The sequence below is a fragment of the Pholcus phalangioides genome, unplaced genomic scaffold, assembly GCF_987345545.1.
Source record: "Pholcus phalangioides strain wild (caught in Gottingen) unplaced genomic scaffold, Ppha-v1.0 ptg000009l_1, whole genome shotgun sequence".
Taxonomy (NCBI): Eukaryota; Metazoa; Arthropoda; class Arachnida; order Araneae; family Pholcidae; genus Pholcus; species Pholcus phalangioides.
Window position 1 is genome coordinate 8,927,035 of NW_028301602.1, and position 23,456 is coordinate 8,950,490.

The following is a 23,456-nucleotide window of genomic DNA, read 5'->3' on the forward strand; positions in this document are numbered from 1 at the left end:
AAAATAGTTTAAATGTAAATTTCACTAATACATTATTATAGATATTCATTCATTTAACAAAGTAAATTTTCACTGTTTTTTGTTTTTTTATGAGAAAGGGTTGATTTTGCTTGTATCTTTCTTCTTTCACTGTTTGTCAAAGATTAAAGATTAATTTTTATAGTTCATACACTGGTTTTGTTTCTTAGCACTAAGCAGAATTTTAGTCAAAAGTGTGTGTTGTGTGATTAAAAACAGGTTGAAAAAAATGTTGCTTGATAATGCTGGTATTAAATCCTTTTCATGCATAGGCTTTGCTAAATGTTTTGGGAAAAAATCAGGACATTTTCGTTTCTAGCAATGAGCTAATTTCAGATCATTTTTGAATTGTTTTTAGGCTTTCTTCTTGACCTAGTTTTTGTGAGAAAATAGACTGTATTTGTGAAATTCTGTGCATTCAGACTTGTTTACTTCATCTTGTTTTATTTGCATGCCATGATTGAATTTTTTGACAATCACAAAGTCACATATGTATCACAGCAAGTTTCAAGTTCTTGTTACTATATAAGACAACAGCCAAGTTGAACATTGTTTCTGATGTAATATTGTGTCATTTTCCATGTTTCAGGCAAAAGAACTGCTTACGCTCACTGATTTACGTTCTGGTAGAGCGAAAAAAATTTCAAACGCTCATAGAGTTTCCATATGGGGAAATACAAGATGATGTTATAAGTATTTTGGAGTCAAGGGCTCGTTCTAGTGATTTACTAGATTCCAGTTTCTATGACCTGCTCTACTCATTTCATGTACATACTGGCAATTTTCGAAGAGGTAAAATATTTTCTATAGTATAAAGGTAAACAATACATCCAAACCTTTATAGAAGGCTACTGGATAAGAGGATAAACTGGTTGAGTGGATAGTTTTTAGTCTCAGTAAGTTTTCACATGTGAATAGAACAAAAAAATTTTATAAGGGGATACCATTTAGCAGATAAAACCTGAAAGAGTCTGAAATTCGCAAACAGAACTTGTATGATGAAATTTTCTTATCCACCTATTTGCACAATATACAGTCAAATTCTGTTATAATGAACTCCAAGAGACTGGAGAAATCACTTCCTTATTACAAAATTTCATTATAAAGGTTCTCCAGGTTACATTGCATTGTTCTTAAGTAAACTTTTCTGAGGGATTAGAAAAGTGTTTGTTAAAACAAGATTTTTTTTTCTTTTCGCTGTAACAATACTCGACTGTATATAGAAATCATGCATGCTATTAAGGTTATATGTAAAATACCTACTTTTTTGTGATGTTGCAAATACCAGTGCAAGGACCACAACAGGTAAACTGCTCAATGAGATGGCTGAAAACAACAAAAAAATGCCAATAAAAATTATATACATAAATATATTATAAATTCAGCAATCCAAAATTAAAAGTAATTTTTTCATGAAAAAAATAAAATATAATTAAATGTATGACAGTAGCCTAATTTATTGAAGCAATTCCATGGTATTTCACATGGCTGTGATAAGTGTATATTGTTCTTTTGTTCTTATCCAGTATCCACTTAGAGACGTTTGACTATATTTATGATGTTCAAAATGAGAGATATCACAGTTTATATTATTAAATGTGAAATGAATGTTCTTTGAACTCATCTTATTAACACTGACAATTTTTTAGGCAAATGTACTTTTTTTTCGACATGCATGATATCAATACAACTTGAAAAGCATCCTGCATATTGTTGTATGAAATATTTTCCCTTTGATGTTTTCAGCTGCATCAACAATGTTTGAGTATGGAATGCGTCTTGGACAAGAAGTTCCCAGTTTAGATGGTCTTCGGAAGCAGGCTTCTTGCTTTCTGGTGACATTGAACTGCCTTCATATTGTGAACCCAAAGTATGCGTGGATTGTGAAACCAGTCCCTAAAATTACTATTTTGGTAAGAATTTGATTGTATATTTCCATTTGCAAATTTATTATGGGAAATGGGTTGGAGATATACAGGGAAATGAACTCGTAATGCAAAAGTCAGGGGTTTTTAACACATAATGAATTTGCAAATATTCATGTAGTCACACACTGTTAGGTGTTTGAAATAATTGACAGACACAGAAATTATCTACCAATAACCATACATGAAATGTCCTCCCTCTTAGCTAGCATTCTCACCATCAGTGTCTTCCCAGCATCATGTTGACTGACATTGTAGGTGCCTGCCTCAGGGTGGTTAAAAACCTGAATTTTTATCACCCTCCATGTGGGGGGGGGTCTCAATACTCCAATTTTTCCTACTTTTGCCATAATCCTTCTTTTTATCCAAATTTTCTCCTATTCCTATTTTATCCCTCCCATTTTTTTTGTTTATAGCCAACATTTCCATAGAAACGGCAAAATATCACTGCTTTCCCACTCCTTACCTTTTCCACATGTTTTATTTACAGCTCACTAATAAAAGAGAAGAGAAAAAAAATGCAGTTTCATTACAGTAGTAGTCAAGAATAAATTTTTTCTGCTGTGCTCAGTCAAAGTGCTAAAAATAAGCCCAAACTCTAGTAAGGAAAGTTAATATGTTTCACGGATCGAGTAGTCGTTTGCCATAAAAATAAGGAAGACAAAAAAAAAAAGAAAGGGGGAGGGTTTGGCTGGGTCAGAGATTCGAGTCAAGAGATATTCTAGAGGAGAGGCCAGGGTTACTCTCCTTTGATCCTGCACCTAAAACGCACCTGGGAATTTTGCTAGTTTTCCCGGTATCCCATAATGAGCATACATCCCTAATGGGACAGAGCCCGGGCCAAGTCTGGGTGTAACAGGGGGGTGGGGGGGGGAGAGAAGATGAGCAGAGTAGTTGCTAGCCAGTTTTTTTAACCTTCGGAAAATAACTTTCAGGTGTCTTTATGTCATTTTTAAGGCAGTGGTTTCCACCCCCAGCACCCCTTTCCCTAATCAATGCTATCTGTGGTTCCCCAGAGCTGTTTAACAAAGAATCTTTTCGAAAAATCTTTGTAAGCTTAGTTAATTTTTACAAAATTAGGTTTGAGGTCAGGGGCCACATTCGGCCCACGGGCTATGAGTTGAGCATGAGTGTGTTACATTTCTATGGCGCTTAGACAAGGTTTTTCTCAAAAAGCACGGGAGGAAAAAATAGGTCATGATCATTAATTGGATTTTTCAAGTAGCAATAGAAATTAATTTTTTTAGGTATGCTATTATATATATTGTTTTTGTTATTACATTTTTTCTGTGAAAATGAAAGATTTTTAAATTCATCAAAACTTTTGATTTTCTCAAAATATTAATAGATAATACTGCAGGGTGATTCAGAAAGATGGGAAAAACTTTAAGAGGTGATAGTACACACCAATACAAACAATTGTCCTCAAAGAATACATTGTCGAACATAAAACACAACTGCGATTGCACACTTCGGAACAGCAACTTCACAAACATTAAAATGGCATTCCTGTTGAAATTTATCGGGAGAAAAACAACACCACATGCATGCAAATGTAACCTGGGGAAGAAGAAACCATATGCATATTCTGCATCACAGTGAATAAAACCCCAGCCCTGTGTATTTCGCACAATTGCTGATGCAAGCACACAAATGTTTTTGGGTTGGGCAACTGCCTGTGGGGGGAAATGCTCATCGTACATTTGTACTGCCTCTTCTGTGATACTTCCGTTTGCAGCTCAGTAAATGAAATGCATGTCTGTTAAAGTAATATTAAAGTGCACCATTATCTCATACTCTACAACTGTTAGAATGGTTTTACGCTGGAATAGCTTCACAGGGCTGGCATTTGTGCCTCTTATTCACTGTGATGTAGATTTGCATATGGTTTTTTCTTCTTGCCCAGGTGACATTTGCATGCATGGTGTTCTTTACCTCCCTATAAATTTCAACAGGAATACCGGTTTAACGTTTGCTGAGCGGCCATTTAGAAACATACTAGCGTGTTTGCGTTTCATGTGAAACTATGCATTTTTTGGTGATAATTGTGTTTGTATTGGTGTGTACTATCACCTCTTTTTTTCCCCATCTTTTTTGAATCACTCTGTATAATTTAAATATTTAAGGTGTGAATCTAAATGACAGAACATTTTTAAATGCTACAATAATGTGAGAATTCTATTTTTCTCTTTTTTTTCTGTCAATGGTGTTCTTGTTTTTCCTATCCCCCCCCCCCCAATTTTTCCACTTCTGGGCCTGTCCATGTTGATCTCCTATCCAAAAATTGTTACTAGTTTAAGCCATGTTGGTGAATACCAGGGCTAGACAAATCTATTACCCGACATGCCTGGGGCATGTAAAAATTCCACTCCATCATGCATTTTGTTCGAGCACATGCCCCACACTGGGAAATGTAAAAAATAAAAAAAAAACTGGGAAATTTTTTCATATGTCAGCGGCAACATCAAGTGTGGGAAGAGGTCTAATGCCCAAAGTGGTGATTGATGTACGCACTCGAAGCGCCATCGTGTGATTATTTGAGTTATTACTCATATTCGTTCCTCAAGTGGGGGGTCGGCTTATACTCTGGTCAGTTTTTGACGAGAAATATCGACCCCAAAATCAATAGTCATTTTAGTAACTATAAATGGCGCTAATGATTAGTGGCGATAATCATCATGGTGCAAGCCAGAATTTTATGCTTTTTCTGTGACATCGTTTGCCTACAAAAATTTCAACTGCAGGTTTTTTTTAGAGTTAAGCTTTTACTCTCCCAAAATCTTTATTGAGTTCCGTCAGAATTCCAGGTATTCAAGTTTACGAAGAAAAAAAAGTTTTAGCTGTACTTGCCATTCCTCCATTGAAAAAAAGATAATCTGCTCTGATAATAAATTGGCCTTGACCTTGAAAGTGAAAGACCTTTATTCTTCACTACATTTATAAATACTTTTTAGAAAGGGTAATCACTTCCAAGAAAATTCTACACCCCTTTTTTCCTATAGAATAGTACGTTGGGTCAAAATGACCCAAACCGCAGTTCTAAGTATAAGTGCTTATAGCCCTGAAACATGAAATGTGAAGATAATAAAATTTTCGTGAATTAATATTCGTATGATATCATGAAAAGTCATGAAATTTTTTTAACATCTGCGTCTAACTTTTCGAGATAAATGAAAACGAAGTTTGGTTTGGGTCAAATTGACCTACTCCGTGGTTCTAGTGTTAAGCAAAATTTTTCCACGCATTCTCAAAATGAATGTGCTGCTATCTATTGATGAAAAAGCGCAGATAATATAGAAAATTAGGAGCATTGCATGTACATTTTTTTATATTTGTCCAGCCCTGGTGAATACCACCTTCAGACAGTAGTTGCATAAACATTTTTTGATACATTAGGTATACTGCATTAGAGACACTCTTCCAGTACAGTCTTTGTGCCTTTATATTTTCCTTCAGTTATGATATTCAACTTCTTTTGCCGTCATAAAACTGTTCTATCCTGTGTACCACAGAGGTTAAGAATGCTGAAGTTTGGTTGAGCTGTTTTGAAGACATACTGCCTCATCTATGTTCCCTGTAGGCACTGGACTTTGCTTACACCCACATACTCTATGAAGGATGTTGCTGGGTTCTGTGAGGTACTACCATCCCCTTGTTTGTGGGCCTCACTTTTATCAAAATAAAACTGTGTAAATGACGTGTAAAAACTGTGTAAGGTAAAAATTGGATGCTTTTATATTTGCCCCTCCCCCTTCTCCATCTTTAAATCATTTCTAAATCTTATTAATGGAAATGGTATTTTTTTTTTGGGAGGTCTAAAATCTAGATTGTAAGAAAGCCACTTGGCAGTCAAGTAGCTAAGCGTGCTAGTCTTCTGCTGTGCAGGTCTAAACATAGTTCAGACATGGATTCGTACTAACTTTAACAATGCCTCTGGATATATCACCTAGATCTCTTGGGAAAACAAAATTATTCTTTACAAAAAGTTGAAGAAAAATCAAGTAATCTCATGCACTTGATGCTTTCTGTTTATATAATTGTGTTCAGTTTTTTTTTTATTTTATTTTCTTGACAAACAGTCAGATGGCTCATTAAATGAAGAATCAAGAATGTCCCCCAAGCGTAATATTGATGATGAAATGATGTCCTCAAACACAAGTAAGTCTTTATGCACTTTTCAGTCTTCAAATGATGAAGAAATTGATTTTTTTTGTTAAATTTAATTGAATCTTCATGAGAAAAAGAATTGCTAATGCTTTGTATTTTGATGGACCCTTTTGTACATTCGTTGTGAAATTGCTTTCCTGAAGTCATTCAATATCTCAACACTTTTTTCTTGCCTAATTTAATTACTGTTTCACAAAGATAGGTAAATCAAGGAAGAAACTGGCTCCTCAGATTCTTCCCCAATAAATTCCATAATCTCTTGATTGAGCTAATGTATGGACCACTCTGAGTTACTGAATGATGTCTAGTGTTTTTTTAGCATGTTTCATAATTTGTTTCTGCCAGTGCCGTCTTAATGCATGGGCCCACCCGGGCCTCAAGAGAAGAGGGGGGCCTCACAAAAATTAGATCCGATTAAAATTTCCCACGATTTACCAAGTAGGGCCTCCGAAAAACCACTTGGCCCGGGGGCCCATGATACTCTTAAGACGGCCCTGGTTTCTGCATTATCATCCAGGGATGTATCATCACCTGCATAGAAAAAAAATTCTATGGAAAGATTATTAATGTTATTAAAATATGCTTAGAAACTTGGCGAATTTCATTTTAAATACAGGGTGGGAAAAAAGTCCATAGAAACTTTAAAAATAACTGAAATAAAAAATGGTTTGCAGCGTTAGCATTGCTAGGTCACTGAAATTTTTTCAAGACGAAAAAAAATAACTCACAAACAGCCGATAGATGGCGATGACATACACAGGTCAAAGAAAAGATAGGCAAATAGCAAACATAATGCCTCCAAATCATTTATTACAGCAGTATGTGTTCTACATCACTACCACTGGGGATAACAAATTGCAGGCAAGTCACTTATCCAGTAACGGCAGAGTGCAGTAAGTCCACATACACGGTTTACTATGTTGAACTGATTGTGGATTAGGAGTGCAAGTTCTTATAACCGTCTCATTTGCATATTTCCACAGAAGTCGTTCGTACCAGCGCCACCTATCGGCTGTTTTTTGTTGTAATTTTTTTCCTGTCTTGAAAAATATTCCTGTGACCTAGCGATGCTAACCCTGCAAACCATTTTTTATTTCTGTTATTGTTCTGGTTTTTATGAATTTTTAAAGTTTCTACAGACTTTTTGCCAACGCTGTACGAATACCACAACAGACAAAATGCCCAATTAGGTGACTGAAAAAATATGGATTCAAATATAACCAAAATACAGCAACTCTGTATAAAAACATATATCTCAAAGGAAAAAACTAATAATTAATACTATATAATACACTACTCATAAAAAAGATTATGGTTGCCTTACATATGGACATAGCTTCTCGATTTATCTCACTATGTTTAGCATATTTTAAAACTAGCTTTTTAAACTTATCATTTGTGTTAAAATTCACAATCCCCAGAGATAAACTATTCCATTTATTGACAACCCTATAAGAGAAAAACTCCCTGCGACACCACAACCTACAATTGTCTCTTGCCAATCGATACTTGTGTCCCCTTGTCAAAGCAGTTGATTGGCGATGTATTAATAACTCGTGATCCATTCTCTATTCATATCATTGAAAATTTTAAACACTTCGATCATATCCCCCGAACATCTGCATTCCTCTAATGTAAACATATGCAATAAATCGGGTCTTTCTTTATAGCTGAAGCCCAGTGTGCCAACAGGAGCATGTGTTGCTCTTCTTTCTTAACTCCCCCCCCCCCAACCAAGTCTATTTCCCTCTGTATGTATAGTCAAACATCATTTGTTGACTGCCATTTTTGGCATTAATCCAGTCTAACAGAAACAATTTCAATAATAATACAGTGGAGCCCTTCTAGGACGATCGTCTTGAAATATAGCAAACAAAATTTTTATTTTTTTTGAAGCTCATTATAATGATGCTCGACTGTATATCCTATAAAACATGCACAATACCCATTCTGCAAGTTTCAAGAGTAACCATTGCATATACCTCACTGCAATCCTTTTTTGGCCGTAATGATTTTATTAAGTTTTGTTATATGGTGGAACTTCAGTTAATGAGCTTAATTCGTTCTGCCAATGTGCTCATTATACGAATCACTCATTATTTGAATCAAAACTTCCCCATAGGAAATAATGGAAATTCGAATAATTAATTCCACAATTATTTATTCACATAAAAGTGACTAATGAAAATTGCTTCATTCAATAATACAACACAATAACAATATAGGATATAATAATGCCATAAATAAACATGCAATACGATAATGTTCACAAATTAATTTACTATAAACTACGAAAGAGAGAGAACGACTTAGGGACCCACTTTTTTCTGCAAACTTATTCTCTTTGTCTGACTTTGAAAAAGAATTTTCTCAGAAAAGATACGCTCCATAAGATCTTGCTGTTGCAGACAATGGAGGCCCATCAGTTTGTCTACGGTCATCTCCTGGCCAAGCAGAATTTATAAAAAAAACTACAAGTGCTCATATGCGAGGTTACAATGCAGCATCTAGTTTTGTATCGTACCCAGTCAAGCCCATACATCGGTGTTCATTTTTTTAGTAAGGCACGCAGACTGGAGACTGTTGGGAAGAATATTACACACAATGCCACAGTAGATGTGTGGATGAAAGCGAAAAGCCATCAGCGCAGTTATAATAACGTGCCGATAAACAAACCTTAGAATTTTTGTATGTAGAGATGGTATTTTTTCGGCCTGAAATATACTGATAAATTGAATTTTCTGGATATTAATGCCGAAACTGATATTTGGAAAAAAGTGATTTGCCTCCTCCATCACTGCCTCCTTCCCGGAGGAGGCAAATCACTTTTCTTTCCAAATATCAGTTTCGGCATTAACATCCAGAAAATAAAATTCAATTTCTTAACATTTTTGCTCGTAATGCCAATCATTGCTCGTTAATCGAATCAAAATTTTCGATCTTTATGCAAATTGCTTGTTAACTGAACCGCTCGTTAACCGAAGTTCCAATGTAAATATCTCATTCCAGGCATTACCAAAGGCATTGAAGTATTGGAAATAGATGATATCCAGCGTGAGTGCAACTTGATTCAAGCACGCTTGCTACTTGCTGAAAGCAACTCGTCAGAGGTCGCAGCTACTGCCATGTCTCTATCTCCCACAGATTGTATTGCTCTTCTTGTTAATGCAGGACTATTAGAAAATGCTATCAAGCTGTGCAAAGCCTTCTCTCTTGATCTTGCTCCAGTGTTTGAAGGACTATCACATCTTTGTATCAAATTCATGCATCGAGGCTCTCGTAGCATTGAGAAACAAAGCAAAGATTACTTCCAGACTGTACTGCCAAACTGTTCATCCATATTCCAGTCGCATCCAGGCCATTTGAGGTAAGTGGTACTATCGTTTATGTAAAAATATATCTATCCCAATTTTGATAACAGATTGTATATTTAAGTTCATGTGTTATAGTTAATGTACTGTAATTTCTTTTGCATAATCCAAACAATCCAAATTTTATTAATTAACTATGAAATCTTGGGGAGGAAGGGGTTGTTTTTGCCTTTTTTCTTTTGTAGAAAAAATGTTTTTTAAATTGAAAAAATATTTTTTATTCACATTTATACATCATCTATAAATCTTGAAAAAAATTGGTTTTTTTACAAATTTTGAAAGTATATGGCCTATTCTCTTCCAACCTTTCAGAATAAAAAATTTGCTGATAAAACACAGCAATACACAGGTTGCACAGGTAACAGGACATATGACATTTTACTGGTGAACTGTTGTTCCTTGAGGCATACTTCCAATTAGGCAGCATACTTACTGGGACGAAGAGGTATGCTGTACAAGAATTGGGACTCAGAAGAAATGGCATAGGGGTGGAGGAAGAGATGCCCTGCATATAGTAAAGGAGGAGTAGGATATATATATAGAGAAAATGACCAGTGGGGTTCTGAAATGTAAGAGTGTGATAATGATGATCCCTCTCGCAGAAGATTTTTTTTAAAAAGAGGGAAAGAGGAAAAAAAAGGAAGAAAACAAACCAGTCAGCAAATAACGAAAATCAGCAGATTCGGGTAAAAAAACAAACATGTTTTTTTACTGGTGATATTATAATCTATAATATAAAAAACAAACATGTTTTTTTACCGTTTGCAGTGATGAAAACATGCAATTGTTTTCATCACTAGTCTCTTATTATACACTCCCGTATTTCTTGGTCACTCCACTATGTGCGGGCAAAGTGAGGCACTATGTGAGGAAAAGTATCCAAATAACATGTAGTACCCAAAAACCTAATGAGAAAGTTGTTGCCCTGTCTCTCCTGATGCCAAAAAAATCCATGTTTCTAAATGCAATATTCACTAAGATATTTAAATTCGAAAAAGGGAAGAAAATTGAGAAAAAATAACATTAAATGTGAGTAAAACGGTTTTCTTGCATTTAATGCTATTTTTTCCAAACTTTCCTTCACTTTTTGAATTCGAATATCTCAGTGAATATTGAAAACATGAAATTTTTTTGGTTGGTATCAGGAGAGACAGGACAATAACTTTCTAATTGATTTTTGGAGAGCACACCGGGGCTGTATAAAAAGTTAATTTTTATATTTTAATAACAATACAACCCCCTTGCAGCATGAATAAAATATCTGAGTACTATATATTATTTGGATACTTTTTTGTAATTGGAAGTATTTCTCTAGGATCAATGATTCACCAGTAACATGCTATACGCTATATTTACCATGCACCCTGTATAATCTATAATAGAGATAGTGATTTAGGCAAATACCAAATATTTGGCTAATTTTTTTAACGAATATTCGTTGCCCGAATATCTATTTTCCAAAAATTTATTACAATTATGAATAAAATTGGTGCTTTTAATTGAAAATAAAATTATTGGTAATTTTAAATTGCAGTAAAACCTCCCAACAATAGGCTCTAACGGGACTGTAAAAATTTGACCACTATTGGGAAGTGGCAGTTATTGGAAGAGTGTTTTATTTTTCAGAAAAAATAAAAAAATAAAATTTGCTATCTATATAAATGATAAGGAATTCTGTAATTGATTACAATATAATTATATAATTAACTAGCTATAATACCCGGCACTGCCTGTGTTTACTTCAGTGAGGCTTTTTGGATCACTTGACATCTCCCTCTCTCTTTACTAATTACTTCATATTTAGTTTTCTAGGCTTTGTATCTCTAAGAGAACTCAATATTTCAAAAATCGAGAATTCTATACAATTTTTAAAATTATTGATGTGCCAGAAACCCTCACTAAATTTCAGCATTTCTACAGTGAAATTTGCAATTTTAACACAGATTTCTATGGGGGATAACCCTTTTCCTGACCCTCAAAGCGATGCTGATAATGATTATTACGTCTATTCAAAAAGCCTCATTACTGAGAGTATTGAAAATATGGCAAACCATTATAAAGGCGTAAACTATTATGCATATGTGCATATACTAACAGGATTAAAGAAATGACAAACTATTGTAAAGGCACATACATGTCTGAAACGCATTGCTAGGGGAACCACGGTACCCATAGTAAACGTTCCGAAAGTGATTGTTGAGGCCCCAAAACCATTGTTGCCTGACAGTTTTTTTACCCATTTGGGGCATTTGCCCTGCTCTGACGAAATTTTAAAGTAGCCTATCTTTCAAGTCGGATCTCATTTGGTATATATGCAAAATTTGGTGACGATCAATCAAAATTGTAGATTCGTATAAATAACATACAGACAGACACGCAGAAAATCAATTTTATATATATAGATTTTATGAGAATATTAGATTTTTTTTTACTCTAATTTAATAACTGATTAACTGACAGGGCTGTGCAACTAGAGGGGACCAGAAGGGGGGGGGGGCAAAAATTTCTTCCTTTAAATTCTCCTTCGATATTACCTGGTGGTACCAAAATGCTTGCTTGCTCCAACTGATGTAGTATCTAGTGGCAGCTCTGTTACAGCAATCTATGGTGCCATTTTGACATCCTAAAATTTAGGTTTGTAGTACTGAGATATTGAACACAACAGAAACGAGTTGGCGATAAAAATTGATATGGACCAGATGGTGTACCAGCAACCCTGGTGGAGACGAGATGACTTTTCTTTCTCAGTTCACCTCAGCCTAATATCTAGAAAATGTTTCCTTGAACCCCCAAATGGTTCTTTATTCCCACCCATGATCAACTAGACCATAGTCTCCCAAACTTTTTGTTCCATCCCCCCCCCCCAACTCAAGTAAACCCATAAGATCCTATGTTAAATCAGTAGGTTCTATCGTCCCCTTGGACCATTCCATCGCCCACCAGGGGGTGATATTGCCCACTTTGGAAAACACTTAACTTGACCATGCATGCTCTCCACCAATGACACGCTGGCCTAATGTGACCTGTGATCTCAAATCTAATTTTGTAGAAGTTAACGAAGCGTCACATTGTGTGGATCCACCAACTTGCTGCCTTAGCTCTTGAGAGCCACTTAGTTGCAGTTGTCCTGTACAGGCCTTAACTAAGCGGCACATTCTCAGATTATTTCAGTGACCCACACCACATTTACAGATTTAATAATAATAATAATAACGTTTCTTTTATTTAAGATTTTTAAACACAGTTACAAAACATTTAGGGGCTAAGCAAGCTTGTGAGCCCACAATTTATTTGTATTCATCACTTAAGTTGCCCACGGCACAACTAGAGATCAGTGGAAGGGGCTTCCCCCTTCCACTGCCTTCAATATACCCATCTAGCATTTATATCTAGGAAAAGAAAGCATACATAATTTTTCCCTCCATAGATCTGGGGGGGGGGGGGTGAAACTCTCTTGAAAATCAGCTGCAAAATTGTTCTTCTCATAGCAATATGCTTTTCCTTTTCTGACTCCATGTACAAAGTGATCATTTTTAGAAATCATTGTTTGGAGGTTATAAGTAATGTCAAGTCTATGGGACGTGTTCAGTTCCAACAAAAGGTGGTCGTTGTTTGAAGATTACTATTGTTCGGAGGTGGCTGTTAGTGAAAGTTTTACTATACATTGAATTTTAATTATACAATTTATATTATTAAAATTGGTAATTGAAAGATTTTTATTGCCATGATATTGACAATCCAATTTAACGATAATATATTGTATTTTTTGATATTAATTACAGAATCAATTTTTTTTTCAACACTTGTTACAATTTCACATATAGTTAAGAGAATGTCTCAACCAATATTTATTCCCAACTAGTAATGCATCATAAAATTTTTCAGTTATTTTCTTATTTTTCCTCTCTAGATGTTTTTACCCCTTTGAGTAGCTCAGTACATTTCTTGTCTAGGTACATCCTTCAGTTAGTGAACTTGCATAATACATCACTTCCACTTTATGGCTGTAGAATTCTACTTTCAGTTTCATGTTTTCCGTATCCTAGAAATTCTCTCTCACCCTGACATAACCTTTCATGTACACCACACAATAAAGTACAGGATGTTCTGTTAATGGACAGACAAACTCAGAGGGTTGTTAGTAAGCATAGAGAGAAACACAAAAATTGCAATGGAACACAGTGTCGCAAACCACATTGAGGGGTGAAAATCCTGAAAAACGCATGCAGGCTGTGAGTTCAGAGGACACAAAAGGTGGATGTCAGTTGATCGCTGAATGCGTTAGTGAGTTCCTATGGTTAGTCACCTTAAATCACTCGTTTATGCTACGCCTGTAGACATACCAGAGGATCTCATAATGCGGATTGTCATTGGTGCTTCAGACATAAAAGCATACCTGGTATCTTTGAGCACGTCTGCAATAGTTTTTACGTCGCTGTAGACTATGCAATGATGTCAGCGGCCGCCACTTCCAACAACTCTTGTAATAATTAATCAAATAAATCTTTTTGTAGTTATTATTGTCGTTCCAACATGACGTCGAAACCTGCATGCGTTTTTTGCAATTTTCACCCCTCAACGTGGTTTGCAACACCATGTTCCATTGCAATTTTTGTTCCTCTTGATGTCTACTAACAACCCTCTGAGTTTGTCGGTCCATTAATAGAACAACCTGTATATCAGTAAATTTTTAATTTATGAGGAAAAATTCAAATTAATGTAGTTTTTGAAATTAGTCTGAGTACTCAGATTTACACAGATATTTGGCCAAATACTTAAGAAACATTTGGCCAAACTGAATATTCAGCAAAAGGGCTGAATATAGATTAGTAACCAAATATTTGTCCCATCTCTAGTATATACAGTATACAATCTGAGAAGTTATTCATTGTTTTGGGTTAAATAATTTGAAATGATAAAATGTTTAATTTGATAAATTTTTTGTTCAATTCCCTCAATTTCAGTGCATCAAAACAAGTTTTATACATCTTGAAACATTACTTGGAGAAGTATGAAGCACCTTCAGAAACCAAATTTCATCGTTATGTTGCAACAAAACTTCTTTCATCTGGCTTGTGTCTGCCTGCCTGGTTACATCGCTCATATCAGGTACATATATGTCTTGTTTTATCCTGCTTCAAAGCTGGTAAGTTTGGCTATTGTTATTGAGAAGGATAAAAGATTGAATGCACAAGTGATTTCTTATTGCGTTCACATTTTTTATACACTAGTGTTTCCTAAATTTTGCAATACCTCCCCTGTTCCTTGGGTGGGGATGGGGTTTGAAGAAAGCACATTGATGTGGCAGAAACTGCAGATACAAATTTATATACAGGTTGATCAAAAAGTTGCTCAACCCGTTACAAATTTTTTTTTCTTTTCAAATTCTACCGATTGTAAATGCAATTTTTTTTTATAGACAGTAGCACTATACTATTCAAAATAGAAAGTAATTTTTCATGCTCTCTTATACTCTCAGTGGCTCTTTGATTATTGTATAATCAAGATGGTTTTTTCCAGAAGCAAAAAATTTTTATGACAAAAATATTTTTCAACTCATTTGTTTAAAGCTGTTATTGATGCACTCAAAAACGAATTCCCAAATGTTTCTGTGCCCAATACCACAAAAATCTTCCAATTGGTGTCCCATTTTCGAAAAACTGGAAATATTGAAAACCGTAGTTGAAATGGCCATCCATCTCTACTGAACCAGCATGGAATGTGTGAAATAAAGGACAAAAATGTAAAGGTAAAAATGTTGAACTCGCCTTAAAAGAGTGAGAAAGTTGGCATCACAGATTGATATGTTATATGGGACTACTCGCAGAGCCTTGAATAAATTAGAGTTTAACACTTATCGTGCTTGGGTTGTTCAGGATTTAAAAGCTTCCGATCAGATTAAACATTTGAATTATTGTCTGGCTCAGATCCTTCATTGATGAAAATGGCATTGATAACCTTGATTCTGTGTTCTTTACAGATAAAGTGTGGTTTCATCTAACACACACAAATTATGTTAACAGCCAAAACAGCGGAATATAGTGCACCAAAATTCTACATGTCTATCATGAAAAGCCTCTGCATTCAATCAAAATTGGTGTGTGGTGCACCATTTCATGCCATATGATGGTGGGTTCAATTTTTTTTTTTTTTTTTTGTGAGGAAACAGTGGATGTAAAGTTATACAGATATATTATCTTCCAGTTCATTTCACTGTTGGAGGAAAATGAACGTTTTTGTTTTCTACATCAAGATGTAGCAACCTGCCATATGTCTAATGAAACAATGACATTTCTCTACGAATTTTTCAAACACTGCCTTATTTTAAAAGGATTGTGACCACCAAAATCACAGGAACTGTCACTTTCTGATTTTTTCCTGTCGGGGACACCTAAAGGCAGAATAATATTTATCAGATTTATTTATCAGAATAATATACCTGTATAATAATCAAGAATAATCCTTATTTCACTGATAAACTGATAAAAAATTCATTCTCTGAGATTTTTCAGGGTAAGCATACTTACCTTTTCAAAGTGGCCAGAAACGTAGCAAAAAGAATACACTCGTGCATTCATGCAAGTCTCTCATTTTGAACACATGTTGTTCCACTGTGAAACAAACTGTTTTTGTATCCATAAATGTTACTTCGTTTGAACTGATATAGTTTTTGATTTATTTCTTGTTAGCATTTCGAAAATAAAATATTTTAGAACAGGTTGCAAAAGTTTTTGGATCGTACAATATATGTACAATATATACCTCATCACATGGGATTCCTATCATCAGCACATCCAAATTTAACATTGTTTTTGTATCCATAAATGTTACTTCGTTTGAACTGATATAGTTTTTGATTTATTTCTTGTTAGCATTTCGAAAATAAAATATTTTAGAACAGGTTGCAAAAGTTTTTGGATCGTACAATATATGTACAATATATACCTCATCACATGGGATTCCTATCATCAGCACATCCAAATTTAACGTGTTGCAAATAAGGAGGGTGTTTTGATATGGTGAAATTATATAAAGAAAAATCTTGGTCTATTCTCTGTAGCAGATTTTCTGCTAGTAAAATAGGATTTAAGAGATCAAAATAACCTTGGCAAACAATACCCAAGGGACATACAGACCTGCCAACTCTTTGAATTTAAGCGGGAGACTCCGGATTTTTCATCCTTCCTTCCACTCTCCAGATTTATAAAAATTTCTCCAGATTTTCGCGAGCTTTCACGTTGTCGTGACGGCAATGAAAGTAATCATCATTAGGGAAAACACCCGTAGAAGACAGCCGTGGTCATTTCCATCGAGCAGCCGTATAAAAAAGTCTTCGTGACCGCATTTAAGCAACTGGCAAAGACTGTTTAAGTAGCGTTTATCGACAATCACATTTATCAGGGGCATGACCTTGGTTGCCGAAATTCTTGTATAATCGTTATTGTATTCCATTAACAGCCATGCGGTAAACACAAGTTTTTTTGTCAGCAGCTTTGTATTTTGAAGATTTTTAATTGTTTCCTCCGATTAAATATGTCTTCAGAAAGAAAATATAAAACTTTAAGCTATATAAAGCTAGATGTAAACCTTTTGAGAGTTCATATACCCAAGATTATCAATCACTGATAGCATCCACGAGAGGAAACTTATGTTTTATGAACAGTACACGTAGATGTGATTTCTCTATTCTGCATGGAAAGACTGACACGGAATTATATTCTTCTCGGGGGGGGGGGGGGGAGCAATGGAACTTTTTCATAATTTATTTTTAAAAAATGTTTTCGAAATTTTTTTTTTGATCGAGTCTATGAGTGCCGGGCGGGGTACCCCTCCGCTCTTCGAAAGAATCTCCGGATTTCTGAATTCCAAAAGTTGGCACGTCTGGACATAGAAAAGTTTAATTACATGTGAAACTTCACTATATATTTTTTCACTCTATATTTTGTAATAGAAATTGTTAATTTTTTAAAGATAAACCAAGCTTTGTAGAGCTAATGGACTAAAGATGGCAGTTGATGTCTCATTTCTCATGATTGTCGCACATGGCCTCCACTCCAGCCCTGGAGCCCAGCACAAATCTTATCATTTTTGTTTTTTACACTATATATTCACTAAAGGAGGGCCCGCGAAGATATCAGGCTAGGATCCCAGCTTCAAGATGTGCAGGCCCCTGATCATCAATAGATTTTTGCTTTTATTTTCTTGTTCTTTTTTTGACTTTATTCAGTAAAGTAGTGAATTTTTTAACATTTGGAACAAAAAACTAATTACTGTATTTGAGGAACCCCTCTTTCTTTGCCAAAAATAAGAGGGTTTCTTATACATGGATAGTATTATAGATTTATCTTTTAAACTTTTTTCCAAATTGTAAGCTTAAAAAATCAAGGGGGCTCTTTATACACGAGGGTTTCTTCATGTTAAAATATGGTACTAAATGTGTCTCATCTTTGTTTCGAATCTGTTTTTAAAATTCATTGTTTTTCCCTTGATTACAGAAACATAATCCTGCTGAGCTTCTCTATCTCTACTTGAATTTTGGTCTATTTGATTTGGCAACTGATCTTGCATTAAATTACATTGATGCTGTAATGGGTCATGGAGAACAGGACTTTGGCATAAAGGTATATTATTGAAATTCTAAGCAGTTTTACTTAATAACGGTGCATGTGAGTTCTTATATAATTTAAAATTTTTGCATATAGTCAAATTTTCCATTTTTATGTAATTTCTTAATGCTCCATTTTAAACTGAATTATTGAATTGATGTGTTATAAATGGTTTATTTATTTGTAGTCTGGATTTTTTGAATAAATAACATCAAAAAGAAAACAACTGACAAAAATGATGTTACTAATACTATAATTGCTAGCAAATTGAGGGGAAAAAATTTGAAAAAATATATGAAATCTGCAATCAATCAAATCAATTTCTCCAAGAAAAATAATCAAAATTTTGCTGTATGAAGACACATAAAAGCTTAAAAAAATTTTTTAAGAACCATTGAGATAGACCAATGATTAATAATCTTGCTGATTGATTTCTTAAATTTTCCCTAAATTATTTGTAGTAGTAGCCTGGTAGTTGTGTGGTTAGTATGCTTATTTCCATCCCTGTGGAGACACTTTTCTATATTTCCATAAGGAAATGCAAGGTGATTTGTCTAGTTTTTCAGGTTCAGGTTAGCATGCTATTCTCTGGCTGTGCAGGTCTGGGCTTGAATCCCATCTCAGGCATGGATTTTTGCTAACACTTTCATGGACAGATCACACAAATTTCTTGCAATGAGGTTATGTTATTATCCTAAGGTATCATGTCTTCTTGTAAAGGTTATGTTATTTATAAAAATAAATATATGTGTACATATATGTATTTATTTAATACAACTTAAACAAAATAGAAAAAAAGAATAGCACAAAAGAAACACATTTGCACAAAACCTTGTGGTTATGCTTTTACCCCCAGGGCCTACCCAATTTGTTCCCCCCCCCCATTCAAAGCGAAACCGTGAACTGCTTATTTATTTGCTGAAGTATTTGACACCATTTTTCTCTCAGTTAAAACAGTAATGTAAATTTTCTTTTTGTAGTACCCATTACAAAACCTCATCTCTAGCCAATCTTGGTTACCATACACCTACATAGATGTACTTATCGATGCCCTTGAAGATGAAGATACATATTCTGAGGCAAGTCTTATTTTGCACATGTACAGCTTGATGTGTTTTTACTGCTACTTTTTTTCAAGAGAAAAACAGTTCAATGAAAATGGGGCTCGGTCGATTGCGCCGAAAATGGGAGTGTTTGTATTCCCCCAACAGGTCGATTGCACAGAGCCTGGATATTGGGTTTTTTGAAAATCGGGGTGAGCGCAATCGACCTATAAACAGTTTATTTTCGGCGCAATCGACCTATAAACAGTTTATTTTCGGCGCAATCGACCTACAACCATGAAAATAAATGCTTGTATTCCATTGTTCTTTTTATCCCATTGTTATTCCAATTTTTTACAAGAATACAATGAAAGTCTGTTATGACAAGCATGGCTTATAATGAGAGTCTTGCTATAATGATGTGATTTTCAAAAAGCTTATATTAAAGAAATAAGCTATAAATAATAAGATATAAAAAATATTTGGTTATAGAGTGAGTTGAACATTGCAGGGCATTGTACACTGTAACATCTAAAATTCGTTAAAATGATAGTTTTTCTATTTCCTCAAGAATTAAACTGAGAATGAGAGATTTGTTATTACTCTTGTTCCTCTTCGTAAATTTACTATGGGATAATTCTTACAAAGAATAGACACAGGAAAGCCACACACACACACATTTTTATTCTCCCCCTTCCCCCCCCCCCTTCCTAGTTTTTAGGTTACCATGCACTTAAGATATGTAATGATTTTATTCTACATTATCTCTCCCAGTGCCTGAGTGATTAAGGTCACTGCCAAGGCTATCAGAGCTTACAGCATAAAGTCACTTCCAAATGTCTGAAAGAAATAAGCTGAAAAATTTTCTGATAAGGGGGAAAATTCCAACAAGTCCAGGTAGGCATGGAAGTGAGCAATGATATAATAATTGAGAACTTTGATTGTTCGGTTGGTTGCCTAGATTGCTCAAATAATACAAAATTCTATGCAAATACATTCTAAGAGAATCAGCTGTTGCGAGAACAAAAATCAATTTTAAGACTTGATTTCTCTTTATCTGCTAATATGTATCTGATCAAAATGATTCTCCAGGCATTTTAATACAGATAAATCGGCAATTCTCACAAATTATCAAAAAATTGAAATTAGTTTATTATAGAGTCCCCTGAGATTTGTTTATAATAAAGAAACAATTTTACTCCTGTCGTTGTAACAGACTTATGCTGTATTTAACACGTTCACAGTGATAGCAAATCTACTGGGTCACTCTGTAGGACACTTTTTTTTTTTCAATTGTGCCTGCACATCTATCAAGACTGGGTTTTTGACAAGAACAGAATAGGTATATATAATTTGATGATTGACCATTTTTGTCCCCCCCCCCCCCACCACAGTCATTTTCTGAACATGAGGGCTAATTAAACCAGGACCTATAATTTATTGCCAACTCCGAATGGCAGCTTTTTTTTAATACTCACTGAGAGGTTGGTGCTCTTACCCCTCGACATGGGACTCCCTGTGGTAACAACCTTTTCTTGGTCATGTTGCTGTTTCTGTTGTACCCTGTGTGACAGGAATGTTTCTGACAAGGATGAACTGGGTATCAAACTCCTGTCACCTCTGAACATCCTCTACTTCACAGTACATCTTCTAAACATCCTCTGGTACTGTAGGTGAGTATTTTATCTACCTGGTCTGTACTGCGCCCAATAGGTAACATTATGAGAAACTTACTTTTTTGTGTAAAAAATTTTATTTTTTAATGCTAATTCATTACAATAATTAAAACAAAATATTAATTAGGATTTGCAATTTTGAATATTTTGAAATACAAAGAATCTAGAACAGAATATATAATTTTATGGTTTATTTATCTAAACTACTGATTAACCGTGCTGAATTTGCTAAGCGAAACAGAGCTGTTTATTCAAAATATGTATGATAGATCGGGGTTAGGTTTTTGACCACAGAAACTAGCTAAAAAAACCTTTTATTTAGATTAAAGTGCTTTATATTTTGAATTATAATTACTGAGAAAAAAAAATTTCCATTTTGATATTTTAAATTTTCTTGACATTCCCAAAATGTTATTCCATATTAAAAATTCTCGCACAGCATCTGTTAATACACTAATTTAACTCATTTATTCTCACCCTAAAAATTTCTTTTCTTAAGTTGTATAAATCTGGCATTTTAAAAATATTATTACTCATTTCAGTCAAAGCAGAGCTGGTAGGACTTATTTAGCATTATTTTGTACTTATATTTTTAGATACAGCTTTAACTGGGAAAAACATTGCATTAAAAATGCTAGTAAATATACCATACAGGGTCGCAACTAGATGTTTGGTCAGCCAGGGCAAGAGCGCATTTTGGCGCCTCCATGTAATGCTGAAGGAAGGGTTGATTGGTGAAATCTACACCCCCTCTGGTTCGGCGCCCGGGGCACCAGACCTACTTGCACCCCGTAGTTGTGGCCCTTATACCATATCATAGTTAAACTTTGTCATTCTTTCTTTTGCACTAAGAATAAGTTATGGGAGTTTCTTAAGCATCATATGCAATCAGAACAGCCAAATTAAAGGACAATTTAGTATTTTGATTGTTAGTTCTATAGTTTTTCTTTCAACTTTTATGTTATGCTCTATTCAAATTGTGTATTTTACAAGAAAAAATAGACGTACATTGTCCAAAATAATTCTGTAGATGTAGAAAATTATTTTATAATCATATTAAGTATTTATTCTTCGTATAATATATAGTGACTTTAAACATTACATGCAATCAATGTGTTGACAGTTTAAACTGTCAAAAACCTGCCAGCCCTCTCTACTATATCTGAATTTGTGCTTGGTTGATTCATAGTTAAATAAACTAACCAACAAACCACACTGCTGGTACATGGGTACATTCCACATGTATCTGTAGATATAGTATTTAAATCCTCTCATATAAACAGAGACTGTCAGAAGCAATGCAATGTTCCCTTATACGTGACCCATCAGTGGTCACACAAGTCCAGTAAAAATATATAGTGTGGCCCACTGGTGGGTCAAGATGATGCGAACGTGTCAGAAATATCTTAAACTTTTGATTCCCTTGGAGGAAGGAGGGTGGTAAACAGCCCTGTGCCCCTTCATGTGTACATCTCTGGTTGACTCAGGGCTTTGAACCTTTTCAATTTTTTTTGTTGGTTTTTTTTAAATTTAAAACACTTGTTAAATTTTTCTAAAATTTCTAATCATAAGTCCTTTTTTTAATTCATTTGCCATTAAAGATAAATCAATATTTTACTTAAGACTTTCAGTTAAGCTTAGTGTGCCTTGAGATTTGATTAATTTTTTTTTAATATAATGTCATTTCACTTTTTTCATGAAAATTTCATATATACATGTTTAAATCAAATTTTAAAAATTATTTTTTTTAATTGTCCATTTTTTCTTTTTCACAGCTGCTGGTGAAACTGAGAAACAAAATAGATCTTTACAATGAAAAAGTAACATCTGTGTCAGAAGCCCTTCAAATGGATTGTACCATTTGACAGAAATTTATTGTAGGTTGTTTTTAAAGACAATATCTTTTTATCTTTAATATTGTTAGCTTTTGTACATTTTTATAAAAATAAATTTCAAAAATTCATTTGAGATTGGTGTTTTTTTTTTTTTTTTTGCATAAGTTTGAAGAATGTGTTGTTGAATTTAGTTACAGTCTAACCTTGTTTAAAAGAACTATCTTAAAACAAAATGTTTTCAAATGTTGAACATTATCAAAAATTGTAGTTTTGTTGGTAAATACAAAATTTGGCTAGTACATAAAATATATTTGGCGTTTTTTTAATTTTTTAACTGAGGTTTGACTGTATAAACTTTTTCTTCAAGTTGGTCATCCATTAACTCTTAAGAGTGTGTGGTTGTGAAAGGTTCAAAGTCAATCATATCTGTTCGAAAAGATTTGTTCGGATTTGAATGTTGTTACATAACGCTTTGTTAGTATTTTTTTAAATCAATGTCTATCAATTCTGTATGTTTTTGAATGATTAGCAGAGAGGAAGTTTATTCACAGTTTTTTTTTGTTCACATTGTTTTGTCATTGAAAGATGCTCTGCTTGCTGTTGAGAAATGGGGGAAAAAATTATAATTCACCCTTTTAAAATGCTGAAATATTAAAATGGAACCTTGTTGAATGGAATAGCGCGAGAAACTCTTTGTACAGTCAAATTTGTTCAATACAAGCTTTCAAGCATATAAAACAATGTTTGGTTTGCTATTCGGTTGCATTACAATTTTCATGCTTTTTACGAGCTGTCAAAATAGAAGTGGTTAATGT

At 34.3% G+C, this 23,456-nt stretch overlaps 1 protein-coding gene across 1 annotated transcript in view; it reads left to right on the plus strand.

Annotated features, from left to right (window-relative positions):
• Window positions 1–22,774, plus strand: part of Nup160 (nuclear pore complex protein Nup160) — a 104,784-nt gene extending 82,010 nt beyond the window's left edge. Inside the window, exons 25-32 of the mRNA XM_089237125.1 lie at window positions 608–810; window positions 1,765–1,931; window positions 6,023–6,101; window positions 9,120–9,477; window positions 14,446–14,590; window positions 17,977–18,102; window positions 19,068–19,166; window positions 22,582–22,774. Coding sequence (XP_089093251.1) covers window positions 608–810; window positions 1,765–1,931; window positions 6,023–6,101; window positions 9,120–9,477; window positions 14,446–14,590; window positions 17,977–18,102; window positions 19,068–19,166; window positions 22,582–22,671 — 1,267 coding nt within the window. The 3' untranslated portion in view covers window positions 22,672–22,774. The remainder of the gene's footprint in view (window positions 1–607; window positions 811–1,764; window positions 1,932–6,022; window positions 6,102–9,119; window positions 9,478–14,445; window positions 14,591–17,976; window positions 18,103–19,067; window positions 19,167–22,581) is intronic.
• Window positions 22,775–23,456: the final 682 nt, after the last annotated feature.